At 43.1% G+C, this 22,799-nt stretch overlaps 1 protein-coding gene across 3 annotated transcripts; it reads right to left on the bottom strand.

Annotated features, from left to right (window-relative positions):
* Nucleotides 1-501: 501 nt before the first annotated feature.
* ZNF711 (zinc finger protein 711) lies at nucleotides 502-20,853 on the bottom strand. Of its 3 annotated transcripts, none has more exons than XM_027911457.1 (9): nucleotides 20,790-20,853; nucleotides 15,865-15,969; nucleotides 14,471-15,001; nucleotides 6,966-7,124; nucleotides 6,471-6,617; nucleotides 5,746-5,883; nucleotides 4,552-4,599; nucleotides 3,882-4,025; nucleotides 502-3,426 (listed from the first exon to the last, which is right to left on the bottom strand). In XM_027911457.1, the coding sequence occupies exons 2-9, from the start codon at nucleotides 15,941-15,943 to the stop codon at nucleotides 2,249-2,251; spliced, it is 2,424 nt and encodes an 807-aa protein (XP_027767258.1). In that variant the 5' UTR covers nucleotides 15,944-15,969; nucleotides 20,790-20,853; the 3' UTR covers nucleotides 502-2,248. The 3 variants fall into 3 exon arrangements, with proteins under 3 accessions (XP_027767258.1, XP_027767259.1, XP_027767260.1); XM_027911458.1 differs by having other exon boundaries at nucleotides 3,990-4,025; XM_027911459.1 differs by lacking the exons at nucleotides 14,471-15,001; nucleotides 15,865-15,969; nucleotides 20,790-20,853 and adding an exon at nucleotides 10,513-10,795.
* Between the last annotated feature and the right edge of the window lie 1,946 nt (nucleotides 20,854-22,799).

Genomic DNA, 22,799 nt, shown 5'->3' with positions numbered 1-22,799 from the left:
AGCCTGTGGGAAATCCTTGGATGAACTGTTCATTTAAAATCACACTTCCTTCTTCAAGTGTTTAATCTATTCCTGATGTTGTAATACAAGTATCCTAAAAAGAGCAGGAATTTAAGGGTAGCAGCATTTTTAGTATTTCACTCTGTAAGCTGTTCTTATTACACAGATAAAAAGAGAAAAACCCACCTACCTGGGTTTTCCCAAAACACGTGAGAAGTTTTATGTTCTCTTGAAGGAAAAAAAATGTCAAAGGAATGTATCACATTTGAGAATTATTTTAGAAATAAACAAAGTAAGCACATTACCTGTAAGTTTAAAGGGTTAGTCAAATCAAAGCTAATGCTCTCCCCTCAACAGTCTGACAAATATACCTCCAGTAACCTGCTTACTTGAAAGGTTATTACATACTAATGAGCAAATAATGCAATTAAAAATAACACTTAAATTTCCACAGAGTGAGACTTTCCTAAACACCACAAATGAAAAGCAAACTCCAAAACCTTTGGAGTGCAAGAGATGCGTTTTATTGTATGCCCGTTACGATGAGTAACACATTTAGAAATAATAATCCCACAGAACAGTGACAATCTTATTTTACAGCGTGTACATCATTTTTTACAGCCACATAAAACACGTATTTGTCTAAGAGATTTCCCAAATTTAACTTTCTGAAGTTTAGAAATATAAAAAAAATTTATTCTCAAGGAACTGATTCTCATCTGGTGCAAAAAAAAAAAACCCAACAAAATATGAACATTATCTGGAACACAAAGCCACAATATAGCATGAAGTTACAATTTCTCATGTGAACAGCTGTGTGCAAACATGAAGCAACTAAAAAAGTAAAAAATACACATTATATGCATAACATTTATGACCAGGTTTTTCATTAAATAGCCCTAGACCAGCTCGTTATATAAGCGCCATTGGATCTGCAGCATGCTAACACAAAGCATTGTAAAGGGATGCATATTTTAAATGTATACACTGTAAACTCAAGATCCACCTCCAAACTCTAGTGGCAGCAGATTTTTCTGGTTAAATACTGCATATATACTTTCTTACAGATTGAAAAATGCATGTTTATAGCATGGTATAGATCTTTTTATTTTAAAAAGAATCCATCGAAAGGTGCAATTTTATGTCTATATGGAAAATTTCCTATTAGGAGGTAGGACAGTAATTGTCATACCTGTTAAGAACACTGCCCTAAAGAACTTCTAAGTACTCTGAATTTTAATTAAAAAAAAAAACAAAAAAAAACCAAAAAACCTCTACAGTTTTCAACTGTTTTTAATATTCTTTTTAAAGAAGATTTTTAAAGTAGCAAGAAGAAAAATTAGTGTTGAGTCACAACACTATGAGCTGCATCCATTTTATCCTTAAAAAAAAAGTCAAATTCAAAGTTAATTTTGTTATATGTGCCATACTGAACAACATTCAACTGTAGTTTCAGATAAAAAAAGGGAAATTATGTACATATATATCTTTAAACCCTAGCACCAGAACACCACCTCTGAGACCATAACATAGTGCTCTATTTCAAACATCAAATCCTGCAATAAAATAGGTTAGCAGCTTTGAAAACCAGTAAAAAAATGCTTCTTGGACCTAAACTAATAAAGGAAACCAAAAAGTTTCCCGATGAAATGTTCAAAAACAAAAACAAAAATAATAATAATAAAAAAAAAAACCAACAAAAACAAACCAAACAAGGGACAACCCCCCCCAAATTTGAGCAGTTCTGGAATTCAGTTTCTAGGCACAATTAAAACGTTGGGATGAAGTGACTGACTAAAACCCCCCCGTTCAAAACTGCACAAGAAGTGAGGACTGGGCTCCTTTGCAAACCTTTTGTAACTCCCCCCCCCACGACTCTGAACTGTTTTCATATTGGAGACAAATGTTACTGACAAAATGGGTCACACAATCAGCTCTGCTCTGTCTTCTGTACTTAGCCATGGGAAATACTGTTCACCTGAAGACATTCATCCATCTTTCTGCAACTTTTAGACATTCATCCAACCTCTCCATTCCATAGTGCTCTTTAGGTTCTGATAAGCAACAATCGTAGGGCTATGAGATCCCCTGCCAACCCTAATACTTTTAAGACTTTTAATACAAAGAATGTAAAGTTATGGTTTAATATCAAGCTTTGAAACCAGGAGAAACAGTTCGTGAGATTTATTTTTTTTCCCCAATTAGCATTATCACAGTTTCTACACCGCCTCCTCCTGCAGCTCCTCTGTCACATTATGGCCTCCTTGTGGTGCCTCATGATGTGCTGATTTTTCTCGGAGGGCCTGCGGAAGCCCTTTTTGCAATACTCACACCTGTGGGGGTAGTCCTTGGTGTGGATGGAGATGACGTGCCGCTTGAAGCCCGACGCGTCCGTGGTGCTGTACTCGCAGTACTGGCACTGGTACACCTTCCTCCCACTGTGGGTCTTCATGTGCTTCTTCAGTTCGTTCTGCTGCCTAAAGCCTCTTTTACACCGTTTGCATTTAAAAGGCAGGTCCTTGGTGTGAACTGAGAGGATGTGCCCGCTAAGTACAAAAGGATCTGAGGTTTTGAAGTCACAGTGCCTGCACTGGTGGATCTTTTTCCCTTTGTGGGTCTCGCTATGCTTTTTGAGCTCGGAGGGCCGGTGGAAGCCCTTCTCGCACACCTCACACTTGTGGGGGAAGTCCTTTGTGTGAACCGAGATAATGTGTCGCTTCAGGTCACTGGAATTGGTGCTCTTGTGGTCACAGTGGGGACACTGGTGGGTCTTGTGCCCTTGGAACAACTCCATGTGCTGCTGCAGCTCCTTCTCGTCGGCGAAGGCCTGGGGACAGTGCTCACACTTAAAGGGCAGGTCGGTGCCGTGTTTGGTTTTGATGTGAGTTTTCAGGTTGGACTGGTCAGCACACCTGAACACGCAGTGCTGACACTGGTATGGCTTTTCCCCCGTGTGGGTCCTCATGTGCTTTTTCAGCTCCGAGGGGTGGCGGAATCCCTTCCCGCACTCCACGCACACGTGAGGGAAGTTCTTGCTATGCACTGCCAGCAGATGCCTGTTGAGTAGTCCCTGCTCTGCAGTCTCATAGTCGCAATATTTGCACTTGTGTAGCTTGGGCTCCTTGTCCCTCAGGATGAGTTTGTTGGAACTCAAGGGGCTCGCTTCTCTGTATCTTCTCGTGTACTCCGTAAACTCGTGCGTTTTATCAACCTTATTTATAAGTTTATGGCTTTCCAGATGATTGTGGAAACTTACTTTTTTGTTAGTTGTAAAGTCACAGTCTGTACACTGGTACTTCTTCTTAATCATATGATCGGGATGGTTCTTCATATGCCTTTTCAAGAATCCTCTGGATTTAAATTTTTTCCCACAAATATGACAAGGGTAAACTGTTAAGGGCTGTCCATCAGGACCTATTATAACAGCTGTTTTTAAACAAACAAAAACAAGTTATGAAGGAAACACATTTACTGATGAAGTTTTAAATCAGCCAAGTGCTGTTCAGATTCATGCACTTACACTTGCAGCAGAGAGAGTGGTTCAGTAGTTTAAAAACAACCAATCCACAGCACCTATAGTTTATATAATTTTAGGAACTGCTCCAACAGATCAGGAATTATCACATGTGCAGTGAATATAGCCATGGTTACTTTCTAATAGCTTGCAACATTCCAACGAATTGCATCAGCCCTGAGTGTACTGACTCTGAATAGCAAAAATATGACATTTTCTCTGCACAGAACTGGAGGGGGGAAGGACACAGGAAATATGCAAATCATCATTTAGAGCTTTTAATTCTGCATCAGCTTAAACAAGAAAAAAGGAATAGCACAGGAGTAAGTGGCACTCCATGACAATACCGTAGCCATCCAGTGTTTACCTGTTTGCCATTGCCTGGCCTCTCCTCTCCTCCTTTTCCTGGCTTTTTGTTTGAGCACTCTATTAGTGCCAATGCTATCACAAATCTGCAGGTACTGTGTTGCATTACCGTTTTTGTTTTCTAATCGTGTATCCAAGTTATTTCCTAGAAACAAAAATTAGACACCATAAAAAACCTTAAACAACTTGTTTCTTTGGGACTGACGACTGGAATTGCACAGCAGCATTTTAAAAACAAACACTGCCCTTTCATCTACCATGAACACACATAAAGAAGAGCAGTGCCAATATAAAGCACTATCTCTCTTTCCTGGCAAAAGGTAGGAATATAATTGCTTAAATACTGATTAATTTTTAAATATATTCCTTGATTTCTCTTACTTCTCAAGACATTAATTTCTTATGAGTTACGCTGATTGTTCCCTTTTGCTTAACTTGTTTTTACTTCCTAAGAGATGCATTATCCCTTTTCTGTCTGCAAAACTGCACTAACAACCTGGCAGTGCCTCCCAACTTCCCACCCCTCCAAAGGCCTACAGACAACTAGAACTGTTTTAACTTAAAATAGCAGAGAAAGACTGTGGAGTCCTTCAATATAGAATTCCCTGACACATAAATGCACATATTTTCAAGGACAGCACAGCAGTTTTAATGTTGTTACAAGTTCTCACCTGCCGCTTGACCATCTTCGTATCTTCGGGGAAGCCTTCTTTCATCTCCTGCAGAAAATGGTATTTTAGTCATTATAAATTAAATTTATTTTTAAACATGACGGCTTTGAAAGTCTGATAATGAGAGAAAACTAACTTATGTAATAAATAACAGCTTAACACCACCCAAAGGGAGATGTGCAGCTCACAATCAGATCAGTGTTCTGTAATCACGAGCCCCAGCAAACAAAATCTCATCTTTGTGGAGAGTTAATATCCACTAAATCTGTGCTTGCATGGCTTGCCACGCTGGCTTTCCTGCTTTTCAAAATTAACATGCTTGTTTCTGCAAACTTTCAACCTCATCTCTCAGCTCAGATACCAATCCAGAGGTTATCTGCAATGTTCCTGGGATGGAAGCACGTTATCTTTCTGGAGTAGGACCAGGCTGATGCGAGGACTTGGCCTGATCAGCCTCTCATGATCTACATGAGGCCCTGTGAAGTTTTGGAAGGTGTATAAGGAATACCTTAGGAGTGTATTCCTCATTTTTCACTGGAAGTGTTCACTGCTATGTGCCAAAGCTTTCTGAAGTAGTTCTGAACCCTTTCATCAACCTGGGCTCACATCATCACACCAACAAATTTTAACTGACTTGATTACTTAATTGTAACATAAACCACAGACGACCCAATACCCTCTTAACAAACATTTAACGCATCAAAATCCAAGAAAATCATATAAAAGAATAGACAGAATTCAGAATATATCCTAAGACAGTTCCAATATTTGAAACTCTGTTTCTAACCTGAAGGACTAACAGGCCTAGAACATTTACATAAACTGAAATTATTAGGAGCATGCTTACACATTTATTTCTACTTCAGGTTTTCCCCCCTTCCTCCCAGCTAATGTAAAATACTTAAGGCTGTTCTTGTTGTTCTAAGATCTTCAACAGCCACCATGAACCATCAAACCCCACACACGCCTGAGCTGGGATCGGGAACAGCATAAAACCTCTCCTAACAGCTTTCCTTTCTACTCCATGAAACAAAGCACCCAGCAATGCTCTCCTTATCTGACAGACATCAGGAGTTGTTTCCAAACCCCTAGAACAAGGTGAGAGATCGTCACGTTTGCCCAGAGATTCTGGAAGCTGGATGAGGGGAGGGATTTCAGGAATGGGAAGGGATTTCAGGAAATACAGATTCCTACCGTAAGCAGCAGCCCAAGCAACAGGGACAAACGTTTTATTCACGCCAGAGTCCTCGAGCTGGGTGTCTGGAAGGGATGTAGCTTCTTCTTCACCTACAATAACTTCCATATAAACTTCATCTGCTATTTCAGCACAGCCTGGATGAGGGGAGAAGAATAAATCTTTAATTTTATTCTGCTCATCCTAACTTTTCCTTTATTTAATTTGCTCTCACTCTGCTTGATACCCATTATAAATTACTTTTCTTCCTCTGGCATGTAGGACCACCCCTGCCCTTAGGGGATCACTGTTTATTCAGACATTCCTTGAAGAGAGAAAACACTTACCAATAAATATAAATCCAAACCAAATACCAACAGAATTTCAAATATGCAAACTTACAAATTTGCAACTGATAGCATTTGCTGCTTTACCAGAAAACAGCTTAATTCACAGAGGGAAAACAGAAAAATGAAAGTCTGACTAACCTCATTTATTTCATCCATGGGAACGTTAAATTTAATATAAATAATGAAATGATTGCACACAGTATGCACAAAGTGCACTATCCACAACACTTTAAAATAATCATAGACTGCTTTTTATTTTTAGGGAAGATGAGCTTAGTTTTCTACTATTCCAGGTTGAAGAATTCTTCAGAAAAAAATTAAAAATGTCCTTGAGATGATGGTTATATTGGCATACAAACAGCAAGAGAAACAAAAATGTTTCTTGTTATGCTTACTAATATCTTCATCTTCCTGAGAGGAGTCCTTAACAGCCATGTAAACCATTTTTTCTCGTTGCATTCTCCCAACACCACCTTGCTCAATCACTCCAGCTACAGAATGGCCATTGTGAAAGTCACTCTCAGTGACAATTTCTGTCCCACCTTTAACAAAAAGAAGTCACAAAGTTACACACGTTTAGCAAATGTGAACAAAGCCACCGCTAATTTCACATTTAGGTATTTTTTTCCTATTTACAACAAAACTGTCATAAAGTTCCAATTAAGTGTTTTTACATCCAGGTCTGTCATAAAACCACACAGGTTTGATACTCCAGAACAGAGGAGGAAAAAGGTCTCTCGGTGTACCCTGAAAAATTCAAGCCCAACTGATCCCTTTGTCACGTTCTACAAAACACTCCACTCACTGGGTTACATGGAATTCAGAACAACACACAAAAAGACCCTGAAACTCCTCATACTACTGGAGGAATAAACAGAATTTAAAGGTACCTATTTCAACATCATCTTCAGCTTCAGCTTTAAATATGTACACTTTGATAACTTCTGAGCCAAACCCGTCATCTTTGGCAACGTCATCGTTCGCCACCTCGGTGCTGATCTTCAAGGGAGCGTTTCCCATGTGGTCCAACTTCTCCCCAACATCATCCACTGCAAAGAGAAGAGAACAATAATGAGGTTCAAACACGTTTTTAGAAGTCAAAGTAACCAGCAGCATGATTTTCTCCACTATTCTCCCCATGCACAGTAAAGGTTTGTATTCGTAAGTGGCTTTTACAAAACAGCTCATCTCAAGGAGATTCCAGAAGTTCAGTATCATTTTACTGCAACTCAGGAAACACAGCAGGAATTACAGAATGAAGGACACAAGAGGGAGCCTGTCATCAAAAGGAATGAGGTAACTGGTTATGGCTGAAACTATCACACTTAGAGACCAAAAATGTATCAATAATTAAACATCTATCCAACAATGTTAAAAACTAACCCAGAATTTCCTGTTATAGCCTAAGAGTCCCCAAAAGTTTCAGTACTCTGACACACTGGTGACTCCAATTTAGTAGCTGAAACTAGACAAGTGTGATGACTTGGAGTATATTCCCAGTTTAAGTGTGCATCAAAAATCTGACATCTCCCTGGAGGAAATTATGATTTTATCCACTTTATCACTTGAAAACATATTAATGAAGATTATGGTATAATACAGAGCTGATTAAATGATGCAGTGACAATAAATCCAAATACTGCCACGTGAGATTGCCTTCTCATCCTTTATGCACACAACTCACTGATTATTTGGTCTACATATTCAAAATGCTCATGTAGTTCTACAACAAAGAATACACTCAAACTACTAAAAGCAGCACTATTTTGGTAAAAAGGGCATTCTCATAGATGTCCTAAGATTTATCCCAAACTGCCAGCACAGAGGCCACTGAACTAAGCACCTTTCTGACATGTGTACCAACACACTTCTCTTGGGGGATAAAATTAGCTCCTGTGCAGATGGGCAGCACAAACCTGTGCGATGCTCAACACCCACTGAAGGGCTCGACACAGAGAATTCCACAGAATGGAAACCAAACCTGAATTAAACCCATTCCAGGGAAACAGCAATTTACTGCACAGGTGACGTTAAAATATGTGTAAACTAGGAAGAAACATTGTGGAAATGAGTGTTTGGGGAGAGCTGTGCTGGTCCCAGTCCCCTCCCAGCTCCCTGCCCCAGTGCAGCGGTGAACAGCTCCCAGGAGCTGCTTCAACCACCACTGGGCTGACCTGGAGTCACTGGGGCCTTTACCACTCCAGGCAGTCCCACGAGGGGGGTCAGAGCCTGCCAGGAAATGCCCCTCCTGCAGCAGGGCAGGAATCCACCCCAGCAATCCCAAACTAAGCTCTTCCTTCCACAGAACATTATCCAGCTACTGCAGCACTGAGAAACCTCATCTCTGCTTCACTAACCCTGGACTGCAGCACATGAACAAACAAGTTACTGAGGACACAACTAGGTAAGTACAAGGAAGTATTTAATTTCAGAACCTCTGTAAGGTATATATTCCAATGAAAATTAAATGGAAAACATTTTAAAAATGCTGTGGTATATAACAGATTAGGTCCATTGCTGAAAAAATACCAAACTTGGATCAGGAGAAAAAAAAAATTAAAAATCTGCTTGGCAAATTGTTGTTTTTTTTTTTTTTAAATAAACCCCATTCTAAATCTCCACTGAAATTGATGCCAGCAACATCAACACCTTTATCTGGGAGAGTCTGACATGCAGTGCAATGGTGTTCATGTCACCTGGCAGGACAGAAGAGTCAGAGTACAAACACCAGAGCTGAGAGAGACACAGAGACTGGAATATTCTTTTGACACTCAAGTCTACCAGCACCAGTATTAGAAACCCTTTATATCCACCTGCTGTAACAACCTGACATTTGTTATGCTGCCATGGTGGAGTTATTAGAACTCCAAAAGGAAAAGTGGAGATGCTAAAATATATTTATTTTGGAAAAAGTATTTCCATACATTTACTATTCTTGAATTTATTAAAGACCATTTTCTTTTCTGCCAGGTTTTTATAATAAAAAGTTTCTTACAAAAGTTATTTATAAAAGTTTGTCATCCATATTCTTCAAAATGATAAATGTTTGATTTTAGTCCAATGACCATTTCCACTGCATGTCTGAGTCTTTGAAGGACTGGAGGTAACTCAGACTCATACAATGCTGCCCAAACCCAGAGAGAATATTTCAAAGCTTACTAACTGTAAGCTGTTCCTGTAAATCTACAACTGGGAGGTGGCAATGAAGTTATTTTCAAATCTTCAACTCCAGCAACACCAACTTTTTCAAAACTCCTAAATTTTATGATATTGTAACATTATAATTTTATAACATTCTCAGTTTAACAGAAATGACTATTTTTTTTTATTGGGAGGTTATTTACCAATGGCAACTTCCTGCAAAAGAGGGGGGTAATCCCATATGAGATAAGTTTTCTTTATGGCAAATTTTCCAACTATTTAACCACCACTGTGTGCCAGTGACTGTGCACCACTGTGGAGCTGGTGAAATCATGTAAGAAAAAACCACACAATTTCAAATAGTTGCCTTAACAGGACATCAACTGCAATGCAACAAAGATTACATAAAGGGAAAAAATGAGGATTTTTTTCAATTTTTATAAGAATATTTTCAGGAAAAAAACGCCCAAAACATGAATAGAGGACGCACATTCACATACTGGGTTCTACCGTTTCAAGTAAAGCCCCCAGATCTTCAATATCCTTTAACAAGTGAGGAGTTCTGTCTTGGAGGGGCGAACTTACAACAGTACTTAAAAAATTTATGGTTACTCCCACACCATTAACCATCAGTCTTTACAATTTAAGCTTAAAAAAATGGAAACCTATCAGGAAGTCTGGGTATCCAGGGCCTCTGGAATGACTTTTCTATGAAAACAAATGCGTAACACAATGAAATTTGGAAAATATAAACTGGACTGAGAAAATGATACCAATATAGACTTATCTACAAGATGTGCCTTTTGTTTCAAATAACACCACAACAAAACACACTGAATTGGCAATTGCTGCTGCTTAAATTGCTGTCTTAAACAAAGGGAATTTCATGGTTTCCATCTATTTTTTAAACACATTTGTATAAGAGGAAAGCAACCGACACAGCAGGACAAGTAATCTTTGTCAGATTAGAAAATACTACTTTTTTAAAAAGCAGATCATGAAAATATTCTATTGTTTTAGTAATATGACTTCAATCACTGCTACCCCATGAGTGCTAAATTATCCCTGCTTTTCCCAGGGATGCCTCACAGCAACAGGAATGTTTACTTTCTGTCAATGGAATATCAAAGTGCCTTCCAGATCTGACTTATCCACCAGAAGCACTACATCTTATTATCTTGTCACTTAAAATCGAGTGAAAAAACACAGCAGAGAACCTTAATAAATATATGCTGAATCCTCCTGAATCAACAAGGTTTAAAGGAAAACTCAGCACAGCTCCAGTGTTAAACTTACCTTCCTTGGCTGTTTTCAGGTGTGTGATGTCCAGATTCACCGTGGATTGCCAGCTCCCAATCCATGTGATGCCTCAGCATGCACTATGCTGGTGATATCACACCCACCACAGGAGCCAGAGGGGACAACATGAGGGCAAGATAAGTCCCGTGGTTTGACAATTCTCCATGTTTTTCTAATGTCTGATCTACTCGTGTCCCGTAAGATAGAGGAGCAGGAAGACTAAAATGCTTAGCAAATTATGCAACACTGTACTGTAAGACACTAAAAAGGAGGTGTTGGTGGCACAGTACCTTACCCCCGGGGCCAGCTCCAGGGTGGATCTGTGGTGGGATGGGGGTCACCAGCACAGTGCATGCGGGGCCGGCACACGGGGCGGGGGCTGGCAACCCGCCGGGGCTCTGAATATCGCAAACCTGAAAAACAAAAGAGGGGATGCTTTCAGCTCCAGCCTGCCCACTGCCCCCTGCACTCACAGGGGGCTGTCACAGCCTGCCCACTGCCCCCTGCACTCACAGGGGGCTGTCACAGCCCACAACTGCACTCATCTCCTCTCCATCAAGCTATTCTGATGACTTAAAACAAGGGATCGTGAATATACTCTGAGGTATTCACGCAGAGAGGAGTTGTGAAGGTAAGCAAATAAAGATTTTTTACTTTATGCTTATAGAGCTGGTTTAAAAAAAGCTCAATTCATCTGCACTGAGACACAGCAGAGAGGTGATAACCTTGTGAACATTTCCAGTCACAAAGTCATATGCAGCTGGTCACACAACTATCAAGACAAACTTACTGTTCTCCAAAAAAAAGTATCATTATCAAAAGTGTATAAAGTCCCTGCATGGGAATGTAACCTCAAAATGGTGAAAAATCAATTTTCAGCAAGGTCCCTTCCACCCCAAGGTTCTATCATTTGAGCTGTAACTCCCAACAAGTTAGAATTCCACACTCAGCCCAGCTCCATACCCTCAAATGCAGTATTCTGGAACTTCCCAAACAAGGAATTCTCCAAATGATACACATTCTCCAAATTATACAAATAAACTAATTTCTGTTCCACAGAACAGCTCATGGCATTCCCTAAGGACATCATCTGGCATTTTATGTAAAGTCTCCCCTTTTCAGGTGCTAAAGTTCATTAAAAGACAGCTAAGTATTTTGAGACTCTTTAAAGCTATCACTTTGATGTGATTTACATAATGAAATAGTTCAACAGTCCTATATGTCCCAAAGGAAATATCACGAAGTTCCCTTTCTACACTATTCACTGAACATTTGACAAATTAAAAATATAAGTAAATAAAAAGAGTTTTGACCTGCTTGATTTTTTTTTGAGGTCTATATATTCTACACAACAAATTATATACATATACAAAACATATTCAAGGCTAATTCACAAAAACTTTTAAAAACACACCAAAACACAACTGCATAAGAATGATTCTTTTTTGCTGGCAAAAATACAATAATACTTTGTGGGGTCAGGCTGCCATACCCAGCACAGCCTCACAACAGCAGGAACAACAGACCTGCAGATGACACCCAGCTGGGGGAGTCCTGATGTGCTGGAGGGCAGGAAGGCTCTGCAGAGGCATCTGGACAGGCTGGATCCATGGGCTGAGGACAGCGGGGTGAGGGTCAACCAGACCAAGTGCTGGGTCCTCCACTTGGGTCACAACAACCCCATGGGAAGCCACAGGCTGGGGCAGAGTGGCTGGAAAGGACCTGGGGGTGCTGCTCAGCAGTTGCTGAACACAAGCCCAGACAGCCACAAAGGCCAAGGGCCCCCGGGCTGTCCCAGCCATGGGGTGTCCCTGTCCCTGTCCCCATGGCAGCCCCTGTCCCTGTGCTGGCTCTGCTGGGGCACCCCCAGTGCTGGGGCAGCTCTGGGACCCTCAGACAAGGACACTGAGGGGCTGGAACCTGTGCAGGGAAGGCAACGGAGCTGGGAAGGGGCTGGAACAGCAAGAGGAGCTGAGGGAGCTGGGGGGGCTCAGCCTGGAGAAAAGGAGGCTCAAGGGGGGACCTTCTGGCTCTGCAAATCCCTGGCAGGAGTGGGGAGCCAGGGGGGATCGGGCTCTGCTCCCAGGGAACAAGGGACAGGACAAGGGGAAACGGCCTCAAGCTGTGCCAGGGGAGGCTCAGGTTGGGTGTTGGAAAAAATTCCTTGCCTGAAAGGGCTGTCCAGCCCTGGCACAGCTGCCCAGGGCAGTGGTGGAGTCCCCATCCCCAGAGGGATTTAAAAGCCCTGTGGATGTGGCACTTGGGGACATCATTACTGGTGGCCTTGGCAGTGCTGGGGTAACGCCTGGACTTGATCTTAAAGGTTTTTCCCAACCTAAACAATTCTATGACTGCCTAAATTTATCTAAATGATTGCTTAAAACAAAATCCCAGATGAATAACAGCTTTCATAACTGTGATTATTCAGGCACATCACGATTATAAATATTATTTCAGTAATTTGCTGAAAACCAGGTCTCAAACTGGCTTTGACTCATTGCAAACACCATGGGTGGGTCTGAGAACACCTGACAAGAGCAGGAATGTGTCAGACACACCTGAGGCCAGCAGGTAACTGGAAGTTTAGGATGCTCTGGTCAAAGTGCAGCAATCACCAGCATCAATGACACTTTCTCTGTCTCAGAAGGAATTCCAAAGAGGGCTGTACTTACAATTACAAGGGTGCAGTGGGAATAGCGCAGTTACAGAATAACAACTCAGCAAGTACTCTGTCAGAAAGGAGGAATTTGTTCAGTGAAACAACTGACTGTGAAAATGGTGCTCCTTTAGTTACAAAAACACACAGGATTGTTTTGTTGTAGGTCTAAATTGCTTTAGAGGTTCATTTTTTTAGTTCTTTTTCAAAAAAACCACACCTACTAGTGACGGTATTGCAGTAACGATAGAATGCTGTAAAAATCATTGCTGTTCATCCCATACCGAATAAGTATCAAAAAAAATTTTGCATAAGGGACATAAATGCTACAAAAGATTGAAATCATAATCATGAATTAGTTGTGTCCTCTGTCATGAAATTTTTAATAAATGCAGTTTGTTGTGAACAGACTGACACTTTGACACACTTGGCATTGACTTTTTTCAACATACTGCTCCTGACTAAATAAAATCTGTTTTGACCTACTCACATTTCAGCAACTGATTTGGAGAAGTCAAAAATTATAAAATTAACTATCATACACTTTATCAAATTTGTGTAACAGTAACAACTGGCACCTTGGGTATAATTTAACCACTGAGGACACACAATACACTCAAGGTCCTCTCAGCAGCTTGCACTCAACAGGTAGCAGAGGACCATACAACTTCCTGGAGTTAATGCTGTGTGGGAACTGGAATGGGAAGCCCCTTCCCAGTGTCAACGAACCAATCAATTAATGCACATGACCCCCTAATGCCAAGTTCAGCCCAAAACAGCACAACAGACAATGAAATGCCAATTATAACTTTTTAATACACTAAACAAACTGTAGTTTGTGGACACACTCAGAAAACTTTGAAAGTCAGAGATCTTAAAACCCCTACTTCTTTGTGGATTCTCCTGATTAAACCCAACATGCTATTTTTACAGGAATCTGCATAACATTGTAATATACCTGTGGATTTCTTTTTAAAAGTGTCATACTTAAAATAAACGGAGCGTTTAGCTTTCCAAGGTGTTTTCCTTAATTTCCTGGAATATCTTGTTCCAGAAACACAAACATACACACACACACTCACTGAACAGCATGAATGTCCTTCTCTTTCTTGCTGTATCACCAATAAGGGATTTTGCACCAAAACACCCCAAATCCAGACACCAAGAACGAACAGGGCACCAGCCTAAGTGAGCATTCCAGGATGGAGTGAGGCAACAGTCCAGTTACAGAAACTTCTCCCCACCAGACCACTTGTACTGCAGCTACTGCCTGGTTGTGTGTACCTCTGTTGAACTTACAAGATATCATTAAGTAGTCTTCAGACGTGCTCTTGCCATCATCGTCATCCTCTGCTTTGATGGTCACTGTGGAGCCAGGCACAGTCCCAGCTGCCTGGATGACCGCTTCCGAGTCCGAGTTCGTCACCAGGACCTCCTCCGACACCACGGTCGGGGAGGTGGCTCCGGACACAGAGTCCTGCACCACGTGCTCCAAATGTCCCTCGGCGCCCGTGACAAGGTCGGCCACGAACACCTGGTCGGGCACTCTGACGGTTTCTGTGATGAGGTCGGAAGTCAACACGTGGTCACTGGTGTCCAAAGCCTCTTCGATGGCAACGTCAGCCTCCAGCACAGAGTCGGGGACGATGACCCCCTCCGTGACAACGTCGGTTTCCGTGATGATGTCGGGCCCCTGGACAACCTCGGCTGCCAGGCCGTGATCCAGAGTGATCCCGTCATCCGTGACGACGTCGGACACGAGGACAGCTTCGGGCACCGACACCACAATGTGGTCTCCATCGATGTGGGCAGTGCCAGCCATTCCAGCCACTGTGGAACAAGGACGAGCCAGGAGAAAAATGTTACAATCACTGCACTAGGAATTGGTTCATGTAAGGAACTGAATTATCACAGAGACAAGTTACACACAAATGTAAGAATCTGTTAACTTCTCAACATCCACATTTCACCCAATAAATATTATCCAAAGCAGCTTTTAAATTAAGAAATTTAAATTTAATTTAAAGTACCTTTTAAATTAAGAAAAACAAAACATACCACTTCAAGATATAATGTGAAGTTTTCCCCAAACTTAGGTCTGATAATACTGATCTGTTAAAAACTACAGGCCAGTTTATAATTTGGACTTTTTTTTTAGTTTTTAATTCCAGTTAGAAAACATTTCATTACAGCAGCAATTTGAACATTCACAGAATTCTTGCATGAGGCTGGAAGTGAGGTGACAAACCATTAATTGCTGCTACAATAAAAGGACTCTTCATCCCTTAGATTGCATGGGTTTTGATATAAATAAATGCTCAGTTGTATCCAATATTTATAGTACAGTTTCCCACAATTTGCCACATCAGAAGGAATGGCCAAAGGTAGAAGCCTGGTTTTCATTAACAGACTTGACTGGCTGACTACTTTTCTAGACATAACAAAGAATGCACAGTGAATTATTTTAACACACCCATAAATAGCAATTTTAATCTTAACGAACAAAACACTCAAGAAGATGGTTCTTATCAGAATGAAAAAAATAACCAGCATTATTCAGTATTGTACTGCAAATGCAATTATCCTGGTACACTCTGAGGGGTGTTAATTCATGAGAGAACAAAGACATGGTCCTTCCTGAGAAGGTCATCTCCTGGATTTCACTCATTATTTTTAATAGTTAAAATGTTTACCAAAATCCTGCATAATCATAGTGTGAGGCATTTTGGATTCTTGTGTTTGCAATCCCAAACTTCCGCCACCTGGATCCATATTCAGCTAAGTGCATTCACAAATAACTGCAATGAAACAAAAAGGAGAATTTATGGTCAGCAACGCTATTGTGTTATCAGCTTGACTGGATTAATGTGTCACACTGACACACACACAGAAGTATTTACCCAAAAACACAAGGAAAACATAAGCAACACTTTGTACAATTCAGTTTGCTTTATTATTTTGCTTTCTACCTTAGAATAATAATATTTTTTAGCTACTGAGCACAAAGAAGTCCCCTTTGCTCTGCCTGTCTGTCTTGAGGATGCTGAATCTCTTTGTCGAGGCACAGCTACACAAAGTCACTTCCAGAGCAGGAGAAAGCACGTTACCTTTCTTTGACAGTGTTTCCACGAGACAGCAGGATAAATCAGCATTCCAACATGCTATCTGCATTGCTACTAAACACTGAAGTGTGGGGAATCTGAATTATTTTGCAATTTGCTGCAACCCAAAGGACTTTTACCCAAGTTCTCAGTGCAGATGAAGTGACTCCAGGTCACACAGAGCTCAAGGCTTTCCCTTTCCAGGTGAGAAACCTCTGGCCTAAAAAATTCTCTGTTGCACAAGACTAAAATCTTGTATTGTCCTGCCCTCTTGTATCCAAGAGTCAGAAAAAGCGACAGTATCACACAGAAAACAAAGGGTTTTAGGAGCTGCTGGAAGTGAACAGAGAGTAAGAGTTGAACTCAGAACCACGAGGAGGATCTCGGAGTGCAATTCCCTTGTGAGTCTCAAAGGCATAGTCCTTTCATTGTTGTAGCACCAACCTTGACCTTTTGCTCTTCAGGATCTCATTAAAAAAAATATTACCATTATCCTACCACAAGAATTGATTGTGTCTAAGCATCTAAATCCAAACCATGATGGAAACTCCAGTGACTTTGGGGTAGAAAACACCTGACAGTCCCAGTGCAATGAGATCCACCCCAGGAGCCCAGAGCCAAAATGACCAAGGCAGGTGAACAATAAAACAAGCCAGGCTGTCAGAATAAAGGCTGCAGTGCCCAAACCCTGAGACACCTCTGAGGCAGAACCATGGGACCCAAGAAGGATCTAACACAGCTCCTGGACTCTTGCAGCAAAGGGAGCAGCAAGTGGTGCCCCAACACGGTAATTTCAAGGGGAAGCCACTGATCCACCCCAGAATATGAGACTGAGAACACAAAAGATCCCCTGACCGTGTGCTGTCAGCCTTTCAACACTTCCTCTCTCCCAAGGCATTTACCAAACTTACTTCTCCCAAACTGGCTTTAAAGCTCCAGCACTAACTCCTGGGGACGATGGGGTAACATCCGTCTTAGAGAACTACAAGAATTCCCCAATGGAATTCCCTGATGGAGCCATAACAGAGTAAGTCAGATCCACAGATCAGGTAATAATATAAACACAAATGTGAAACATTACCAATAAGGAAAGTTGCCCAGGATTTCACTAACTCAATTCCGCTCCAAAATCAAATTCTTTCACTATTTTAAGGATTACAAAGCATCTTCAGAACCTCAGTGCAATGCTCCATCACTCCCAAATTATGCTCACAACCATCTGAAATTCCTACAGTAGCAAATGAATACCTGCTAGTACAAAATATGATATAGTTCTAGACAACAACTGGATAATTTAATGTAACTATCCCGGAATTAATGCAATGCTCTGGCATTTCCTGACCACAGCCTTTACATTCGGTTCATCCTTCTTTTTTAATGTAAATGGATATGAAGAATTATCTTAAATTATATCAACCTGAGATTACAGGAAGACTATGCCAGACTCTTCTTCCTTTTTTTTTCTTCCTTATTTTCAGATTAAATAGTTAGATGCACAACCAAATTACATATTGTGCTACATGAAAACATTCAATATTAAGTAAGACTATAATTTAAATTTAAATTTCTGCAAGGAAAGCAGTTTCACTAAAATAGGCATTTTCCCAGTAGTTAGCAGGACTAGAAAAATTCCCAAAGTTATGGGATGGCACCTTCTGTGCATGGAGACTATGTATCCCTTAGCCTTCCCCTAAAACCAGAGAGGAGGATGACACAGTGGCAACAACCACACAGAGGCTGTACCAGCCCTACTGAAGTCTCATCTTCTAGACCCTGACTGCAGACAAAGGATGGAGCTGCATCAACCACACAATCACAAATGGGTTTGGTATTTCCACCCAGGGGTCTTGCAGGACAGCAGTGACAGCAGGAAGAGCCCTTCCAGCTAAAGCTGGAAGAATCCCCCATGGATAAGGCCCAAGATTCCCCCCTAAGAGGGTGGGTTTGCTACCAGGTTGCAGCAGTGCAGGAGATGCAGTTTCACAGCCACACAGGCAGGGAAATCTTGTAATTGGAAGGAGCAAAAAAATGCAGAGCAGTGATTAACTGTGGCTCTTCACAGCTTCCTCCTGTAGTACACCATGTTACACACCCACACAACCCCAGACGGATCCAATCGTGGGTTTCCAGCAGAGAAATCAGGCACAAAGCCACAATTCCATACATAATCCAAACTTATCCATTCCTCTCTTGCCTCTAACTAGTAACATCTCAAGCTTTTCCTCTCAATTCCCCTTCTCCTCTGGGTATTTAAGACAGTGAAAACACTTGATTAGCATCAGCTGATAAAATATTCACTTTACAACCTTCCACTAATATTTGCATTGATTTTTTTTAATTACAGCATGTTATCCCGGCCTGGGAAGGAGCAGGTTCCCATCAGATCCCAAAATGAAGTATTTCATGAAACCTACACTGGGACTCCCAGAGCAGCGTCTTGATGTTAAATTTTTTAAATGTGTCTGTATCTGAAGTGGTTTTGCTTTTCTGAAAAATAACAGTTGTCTTTCTAATGAGCTTGAGCTGATTTCAACCTCTTTCACTCGTTATGCCAAAGCTCTTGCTTACGCAGGGCTCAGCTCAGACAAGCAATGAATCTGAGAGTAGAGGAAGGGGAAGGATATTTGACCCCTCTGTCTACAGACAGGAACACCACTGTAAATTACTTCTGCACATGGAATTTTTAAAAATCAAAGATAATGGCTGGCACTTTGGGACGACCTCAGAATACACAACAGCAACGCTCAACCGAAAAGCTGGCAGAAGTTCCCAGTAAACACACTGATCTATTCTTAGCTTACCCCTCCTATAAAAATATCATAGCCATTAATATTTTAATTTTTGGGAAAGTTTAAGAACGCATCCTAAATGGAGAGATCTTCAACAAAGCATTTTAAGGAGGAGGGATACAAACCATTGCTTCAGGACACACGGGGTGTCATTCATGTACCCAGAGGTGCAAGGAAGCTCCCAGTTCCTGCACTGGCTTCCAGACACTGCTGCCCTAATTGAAACGTGTACAACATGAACAACATTTCTGCAAAATGCCACTTGCCACTTAAATGCATGCTCTTATTTATGTAGAGTTCTGAATACATTTTGTTATACCCTAAACAGTGTGGTCGTGCAAATGTTAAGCCCCAGTTTACACATGTGATTATTCCCAGTGTGTTCAGGTGAGGCATTTTCACATAAAGCCTAATTCCATGGTCAGCCCTTCAACTCTCCTTTCAAGGAATAGATTTCTTCTAAATAATATTATTATTTAGAATATATAATATTATTTCTTCTAAGTAATATTATTATTTCTACTAAATAATATTTAGGTCTTGTTTACATGTTCTAAAGAAAAATGCAACACCGTGTTTTGTCGGTGTTTTGGATATTCACAAGCTGCGCAAGCTTTTGATTAAACCAAAAGGACCAGGCTCAGATACAGAGCCATGGAACAATAAATAAACCAATGTAACAATAAATAAACTTACACGCAGTTGAAAAATACAAACCAGCTGTTTCGTAATCCTCTTATATCTTAAATAGTATTTAACTTGAAAAGGAGAATTATCTTCCTCTCATGACACTTCATGGTTTGGGGATTTCCCCCCTAATTTTTAATGCAGTAACCGACAGAAACGCAACGAGAAAACCTTAAGCAGAAAACCCAATTAATAAAATAAGGTGCAGATTAACACAGACCCGTCGCAGAAAGGGTATGAAAAACCAACATATCCATTTAAAAATCCTTTATTGTGTCCACCTACAACGCACCCAGGCACCCAGGGCAACTCATACTCTTAAATCCATTTAAAACGACACAGACAAAACCAGAGAGCGAGATTTTGTCTCGCTGCCTGAAACGCCTTAAAGGCTCTTAATAAAAAACAATAAATAAAAAAAAACCCACGGGAAAAAAAAAATGTACATCGGCGGCAGTGACAAAACTTCCCCTGGTAAAGAAAAGCACAGTGACGGCCGCGGCTGTTTGAGGGCCGGGGCTGCCGGTCCCCGAAGGCACGAGCGGATCCCGGCGCATCCCTCTTTCCCTCCTTCCCTCTTCCCTCCCTCCCTCCTCCCGCGCGTGCCCGGCGCGGGCGCGCCCGCGGTGCCGCGGGGCGGGGGAGGCGGCGGAGCGAGCGCGGGGACAAAGGAGCGGGAGGGAGCCCCGCGGCCGCGCAGGATGGGGTGCGGGGATGGCGCTGGGATCGGCCCGTCCCGGCGGGAACAGCCCCGTCCCGGCGGGATCGCCCCGTGCCCCGGCGCGGAGCCTCGGCCTCCCCGCCCCGCGGGCCCGGCCCGGCCCGGCCGACATCTTGTGTTCCGCCATTTTCTGCCCGCCCGCGCGGCCCCTCCGCCGCGGGGCCCGCCCGCACCGCTCGCCCGCCGCGGCACCGCCGAGCCCGCCCGGGGCTCCCCCGCCCGCCCGCCCAGGGCCGCCCGCGGCCCGCGGCGCCCGCGGCAGCGGGCCCGGAGCGCCGCCGGCCCTGCCCCGCCGTCCCCGCGCCCGTGCCCCGGCTCACCTGTGCAGGCCCGGGGTGCGCCGGGCCCGCGGGACTCGGCGCCGGGGCCGGGCCGGGCCTGGGCCCGCTCCGCCCGCAGCCTGGGCCGGGCGGCGGCCGCGAGCGCGCGCGGCCCCGCTCCGCTCCCCGCGCACGTCACGCGCGCCCCCGCGCGCCGAGCAGGCGCAGCCGCCGCCGCCCCCTCAGACCCCCCCGCGCCCCCGGAGCCGTGAGGGGCAGCGAGGGGGGACCGGGCGGGACCCCGCACACACTACGGGGGGACCGAGGGGTGACCCCGCACACACCCCGGGGGGACCGGGCGAGACCCCGGGGGAACCCCGCACACACCCCGGGGGGACCGAGGGGGAAACCCGCGCACACACCTTGGGGGCACAGTGAAAGAATGACGGGAGACCCACCCCCCCAGACATGTTCCCTGGAGGGCAATGAAATAATCTCCAGAATAAAACACCCAACCTTTAAATAGCCCGGGGCATGGTTTTGGTTCTGTGGAGCTCTTCTATCAGCATGGAAATCCTACTTATTTTGTTAAACGCGAGGATTCAATATGAAGTTGAAACAACAGTATTTTAATATATAAAAGTAGTTAGGATACAGATATGAACCTTCTCGTGACAAGCATAACTTTTGGGAACTTTGTACTCCTGTTTGTCACAGGGTTCAGAGCCTGCTGTACAAATTCGAGCAAAGGAGGACTTGGGCAAGGCTCGGTGCCTGCTCCATACCTTTTATTCATTGGCAGCCAGGGAGAAATCCAGACCCTGGAGCTGCGTTTCCAGGTAGTTTGCAGGGTACAGATTGCAGAGGTGGATACCTGAGAAACGTGACCCCAAACCCTCAGGTGTTGATCTCCACAGGAGTCAGAGGATGGTGCCAGCGACAGGATGACGAGCAATGGCCATAAACTAAAACACAATAAGTTACACCTCAACATGAGGAAGAACTTCTTCCCACAAGGGTGGCAGAGTCCTGGAACAGCTGCCCAGGGAGGATGTGGAGTCTCCCTTTCTGGGGACATTCCAAACCCACCTGGACATGTTCCTGTGTCACCTGCTCTGAGTGACCCTGCCTTGGTAGGGGCTTGGACTGGATGATCTCCAGAGGTCCCTTCCAACCCCAAGATTCTGTGACTGCTGGGAACCTCCACCATGTCCCGGGGTCTCCATGGGGGCAGAGCCGTGGGGGTGGGATCACCTGAGCTCCTGTCACAGACCCAGCACCACAGTGGGAGCTGAGGAGCACCATGGATATGTGACAGCATTGCCTTATCTCTTCCTCCTATTCCTTTTCAAAGCTGGGGTAGAATATCAAACTGAACACTCTTGAATCCTGTGGTCACTCTGAGGCTGATAAAACAATAAAACAGCTGGATCGAGGTCATCAACAACCACAGTTTGTCAGATTCCTGAGGCTGAGAAGGGACAGAGAAAGGCAATTCACTGACACAACTCTCTGACACCTACAGATCTGAATTTATGAGGTCAAAAGGGCTTAAACTGATCACCTGGGATCTAAACAGATGTGCCAACACCATTTCTGTGTGTTTCTGAAGATAACAGAGAGGGAACCACTCTCACCTCTCCTATTTCTGACAGAAACTGAAAAGCAGCTGGATGACAGGAGGATGCTGTTATGGACACGCCTGTTAAAGGACCCTGGGTGAGACAAGGAAAAGCAGGGCCACCCTTCCCTCTTCCTCCTCTACTGACTCCAGCACAAGGTGCTGCTTCAAAGCTGGCTCTGCAGGTGTCACCACTATGAACATTCAGCTCTTTTGTGCTTTAACCTGCAACTAAATTCTCAACACTGATAAGCACGAGCATTGCTTTAGGCTGCCTGCACTCTCAGAAGACATTGCAATGAAGGTCTGCAAGCAGTCCACATCCAGAAAATCTTTGGATTCTTTTTAATGAATTTTTTTGCCTGTGATTTCAACTATCCATGAAAAGTTCCTCTGACAGCATTAGTGATTTAACAGTTGGCAAATCTGCCCTCAGTAGTTTCAGACTT

This window comes from Empidonax traillii, unplaced genomic scaffold (assembly GCF_003031625.1).
Source record: "Empidonax traillii isolate 1590-97213 ecotype Southwest subspecies unplaced genomic scaffold, ASM303162v1 scaffold32:size1966603, whole genome shotgun sequence".
In the NCBI taxonomy this organism is placed as follows: Eukaryota; Metazoa; Chordata; class Aves; order Passeriformes; family Tyrannidae; genus Empidonax; species Empidonax traillii.
The sequence above is the reverse complement of the archived record's forward strand: the minus strand, read 5'-3'. Positions and strand labels throughout refer to the sequence as shown.